Raw genomic sequence first — 5,245 nt, forward strand, 5'->3', positions numbered from 1 at the left:
AGAGGACATGGCTACTACCAAGAAAATAATGGACAAAGGTATGGCAAATAAAAAATTGAGTGTTATAATTGTCATAAATTTGGCGATTACTCTTGGGAATGTCGTAGCAATATTGAAGAAAAAGCTAACCTTGTTGACGATAAGAAAGAAGAATATGAGTCAACGTTGTTGATGGCGCTCAAGGAAGAAGACATGGATGATTGCAGCTCGTGGTATTTGGACAATGGAACAAGCAATCATATGTGTGGATGCAAAGAGAAATTTGTGGAGGTCAATAATACGGTGAGAGGTAATATGTCCTTTGGAGATGCCTCAAAGATTCAAATCGAAGGGATATGTACGATTCTGATCTCCTGTAAAGATGATAGTTACAAGCTAATTCAAGATGTTTATTATGTGCCAAAATTAAAAAGTAATATTTTGAGTTTGGGCCAACTTCTTGAAAAGGAATATGACATCTACATGAAAAATATGCATCTTTGGCTTAGAGATTCAGGTGGAATTCTAATTGCTAAATTGCATATGGCAAAGAATAGATTATTTTCTCTGAATCTTAAAACAATTGATGCAAAGTGTTTGAAGGCCAATGTGCAAAATGAATCATGGTGTTGGAACATGCAATTTGGGCACTTGAATTTTGAAGCGCTCAAATTAATGGGAGAAAAGATCATGGTGCATAGGATACCATCAATCAACCATCCCAATCAATTGTGTGAAGCTTGTCTTCTTGGAAAACATGCAAGGAGGAGTTTTACAAAAGAGTCCTTGTCAAGATCAACCAAACTGCTCCAGCTTGTTCGCACTGATGTGTATGGGCCAATCAATCCACCTTTCACTGGTAAAAGTAAATACTTTCTACTCTTCATTGATGACTTTAGTAGAAAGACTTGGGTTTATTTCTTGAACCAAAAATCTAAAGCTTTTGTTGCTTTTAAAAATATTAAAGTACTTGTAGAAAAAGAAAGTGGCTATGAAATAAAAGCTTTAAGGTCCGATAGAGGAGGCGAATTCACTTTAAAAGAATTTAATAACTTTTGTCAATCTCATAGAATTCGTCGCCCTCTAACGGTACCTTATTCACCCCAAAAATGGAGTTGTAGAGAGAAAGAATCGAACGATTCTTAATATGGCTAGATGTATGTTAAAAGCTAAAAATATGCCCAAGGAATTTTGGGCAGAAGCTGTTTCTTGTGCAGTTTATTTGAACAATAGGTCTCTAGCAAGGATTGTTAGAGATCAAACCCCTCAAGAAGCATGAAGTGGAAGAAAGCCAAGTGCCAAGCACTTGAGAATATTTGGGAGCATAGCCTATGCTCATGTGCCACATCAAGGGAGAGCAAAGCTTGATGATCGAAGTATCAAGCATGTGTTTGTAGGCTATAATACGAGTTCAAAAGGCTACAAGCTATACAACCCAAGTAGCAGCAAGATGGTGGTGTGTTATGATGTTGAATTTGATGAAGAATTGGCATGAAATTGGGAAGCTCGGGAAGAAACTTCATATGATTTTCTTCCATACTTTGGAGATGAAGAAGAACCAGATACCGTGGAACTTGTGCAGGATACAACTCCACCTCCTTCTCCAACCAATGTTGCATCTCCTTCTTCTCATCAAAGTTCAAACGAGCAACCGCAAAGGACAAGGAGCATTCAAGAGCTCTATGATGGCACAGAAGAAGTTACTAATTTTAATTTTTTATATTGTCTCTTTACTGATAGTGAACCAATGAACTTTGATGAAGTTGTTACAGATAAAAGGTGGAGACAAGCCGTGGAGGAGGAGATCGAGTCAATAGAGAAGAACAACACTTGGGATTTAACAACTCTTCCCAAGGGTCATCGTGCAATTGGAGTAAAATGGGTATACAAGACAAAAAAGAATGTTGATGGAGATGTGGAGAGATACTAGGCACGACTTGTGGCTAACGGCTACAAGCAAAGGCAAAGCATTGACTATGAAGAAGTTTATGCACCTGTTGCCCGCATAGAAACGATTCATTTGCTAATCTCTTTGGCAGCGCAAATGAAGTGGAAGATCCATCAACTAGACGTCAAGTCAGCCTTTTTGAATGGCTATCTTGAAGAAGAAGTCTATATTGAACAATCATTAGGCTTTGTGGTCAAAAACCATGAAGATAAAGTGTTGTAGTTGAAGAAAGCTTTATATGGATTAAAGCAAGCCCCACGAGCATGGAATAGTTGTATCGACAAGTATTTTCAAGACAATGGGTTTACTCGTTGTCTCCATGAATATGCTCTTTACCTTAAAGTTCATACTAATGGAGATATCTTACTTGTTTGTCTTTATGTTGATGATCTCATTTTTACGTGTAATAACCCAAGTTTTTTTGAAGCTTTTAAGAAAGATATGTCTCGTGAGTTCGAGATGACAGACGTAGGGCTCATGTCATACTACTTGGGCCTAGAAGTGAAGCAGATAGAGGAAGGAATTTTTATCTCTTAAGAAAGCTATACAAAAGAGATATTGAAGAAGTTCAACATGCTCGATTGCAACCCCATGAACACACCGATGGAGAGTAGGACAAAATTGTCCAAGTTTGATGAAGGAGAAAAAGTGAATCCTACATTTTTCAAAAGTATTGTGGGAAGTTTGAGGTACTTGACTTGTACCAGGCCATATATACTCTTTGCAGTTGGAGTAGTAAGACACTTCATGGAAGCTCCTACTTCCACTCATTTGAAAGTCACTAGAAGAATTCTTCATTACCTAAAAGGTACGATTGACTTTGAGCTATTTTATTCTTCTTCTAGTGATTTCAACCTTATGGAATTTTGTGATAGTGATTATGCGGGAGATATTGATGATAGAAAAAGCACAACTGGCTTTGTATTTTTCTTTGGTGACTCTGTTATTTCTTGGACTTTAAAGAAATAATCAATTGTTACTCTCTCGACTTGTGAAGCCGAATATATAGCAGCAACATCATGTACCTGTCATACTATTTGGCTAAGAAGATTATTGAAGGAGCTCAATTTGCCACAAATTGAAGCTACATAGATTTGTGTTAATAACAAATCTGCACAAGCACTCACAAAGAATCCGGTGTATCATGATCGAAGCAAGCATATAGATACAAGGTATCACTTCATCAGAGAATGCATTGCCAAGAAGGAAGTCAAGCTCAAATATGTGAAGTATCATGATCAGGCTGCAGATATCTTCACAAAGCCTCTCAAGTTCGAAGATTTTCAGAGGTTGAGATCAAGACTTGGAATGACCAAGAAAATTTAAAATTAAGGGAGAGATTTGTGGGACCCGTTCTTAAATAAAATAAACAATTAGGAAAAAGGAAAAAGAAAAGAAAGAGATGTGATTGGTTGAAATAAAGAAGAGTAGGCTGTTAGAAAAGAAAGAGATTTGATTGATTGAAATAAAGAAGAGTAGGTTGCTGTAAACTTGGACGGTTGTAACCAATATTGGCAAGTAGGCAACAAAATAGGTTTTTGGTGAGCATTCGTTCAACTATAAATAAGGGAGGATGTTGCCTCATTTAAAACACCAAAAATAAAGAGAAGCTAAGTAGAAAATAAAGCTTTGAGAGTAATCCACAGATTGTTGTCTGTGAGATAAATAGTGAGTGGCAGCATTATTGTAGTGAGGTGTTTTAAAATAAAGAGTGTTATTTCTTTCGAAGTTGTAGTAGTTTCTTGACACTACTAAGTTGTAATATTATAGTGGTAATATTGCTCCGCTCGGATATTGTATTTTACCCCGTTAAAAAATTTAGTGTTATTGTTATTCTCTTGTGTTATTATTATTTGCCGTGAATATTATTCCTGGACGGGATATATTTAATTTCCCAACAAAGAAGTGGATTTTACATAAATGAAAATTGTAGCCGCCACTATCATCCATAATTACCAAATTGAAATAGTGAAAGGTCATGTTATTTACACCAATTTCTCAATCATCCTCTACATGAAACATGACTTTAAAATTAGGGTCACGAAGAGGTGAGCATTGTACTTAAATGTTTCTCCTTCTGCTCATCTTTTGTTTTTTTACCTTATCTGTATATTAAAGTTTTTTTGTCGATCTGCTTGAATATCCTTTAACGCTAGTTGTATTTCATGTTTAAATAATGTTGTCACATGACTCAAAGTGAATCATGTATACCCTTAATGAATGAAGCCTTAAAGCAACCGTAAAGTTGTCTCCGTGTGACCTAGGTCAGGGGTTCGAGTCGTGGAAGCATCCACTAATATTTACATTAGGGTACGTTGTCTACATCATACCCCTTTGAAAGTTCAAGAGGGGGAGGGAGGATGAATTGTCGATTTTTCTTTTTGTATCCTAAGTAGTTGACAGTGTACCAATTAGTCGACTGAAAGTCAAGACAGAATATAACTGAAAGCAGAAGTAAAGTGCAGGAATTAAAGACACCCTAATTTTTATACTGGTTCGGATTCAATGTGAATTCTACTCCAGTCCCCTCGGATTGCAAGGGTATCCTCTCTTCAAAGCTCCTTGATATAATTTCGTACAATTGTGTTGATGTTATCTCCGAACACCAACTCACTTTTTAATCTAAGTACGTTCGTGATATTTTCGATACAATACCTCACCAATGTTTTTCTCTCTTTCTTCTCTCTACTGATTACACAGTAAATATTGTTAAGATTACAATGCTTGTTTAGAGTAGAACAAAGAGTACGAAGTTGGTATGAACAAAGTATGTATCTTCAAGATTGGTACCGAAATATATATGTACTCCATGAGGTCTTCTTGTCTCTTGATTGACGTGAGTCTTGAGAGATTGCAAACCCAAGAGAGTTGATCCTAGAAAGAAATCGTAGAGTGATTCTTTCCAAGAATAAGATGTTACTTTTGTTGATTTGCCTTGACTTGTGGTCTTGATTGGACTTTTCCTTTGCTAAGCAAATCTTTCCGTTATTTGATAAATCAAATCAGATCCATTGATTCCGACTTTTAATTGTCTTACTTTAATGGAGGAATCTTCGGTGCATAGTTTCGCAATCTTGACTTCCTTTAATTTAGGTCCTTCTTATAGTATCCTCCATTAATCTGCTACCAAATCCTTGATTGATTTTCCCTTCGAATTTTCGCTACTCCTTCCTTTTTCGTCTCTAATATTTGATACTTCCTTTCCATTGCTTCAGGAGTATTTTTGCACATAAAAGATGTGTTATTTTGCATCATTAAAATAAACGTAGATCTAACACCCTTGAGGCACAACCTTTTCCCAGACTATGTATGAATCTG

At 36.3% G+C, this 5,245-nt stretch overlaps 1 protein-coding gene across 1 annotated transcript; it reads left to right on the plus strand.

Annotated features, from left to right (window-relative positions):
* Positions 1-2,530: 2,530 nt before the first annotated feature.
* On the plus strand, positions 2,531-2,896 carry LOC138909242 (uncharacterized mitochondrial protein AtMg00810-like). The gene has a single exon (XM_070200428.1). The coding sequence runs from the start codon at positions 2,531-2,533 to the stop codon at positions 2,894-2,896; it is 366 nt and encodes a 121-aa protein (XP_070056529.1).
* The last annotated feature ends 2,349 nt before the right edge of the window (positions 2,897-5,245 follow it).

Source organism: Nicotiana tomentosiformis, chromosome 4, assembly GCF_000390325.3.
Source record: "Nicotiana tomentosiformis chromosome 4, ASM39032v3, whole genome shotgun sequence".
Taxonomy (NCBI): Eukaryota; Viridiplantae; Streptophyta; class Magnoliopsida; order Solanales; family Solanaceae; genus Nicotiana; species Nicotiana tomentosiformis.

What these genes read in the sequence shown, in the direction of transcription:
- LOC138909242 (XM_070200428.1), top strand. Translation starts at nt 2,531, where the DNA reads ATGGAGAGTAGGACAAAATTGTCCAAGTTTGATGAAGGAGAAAAAGTG.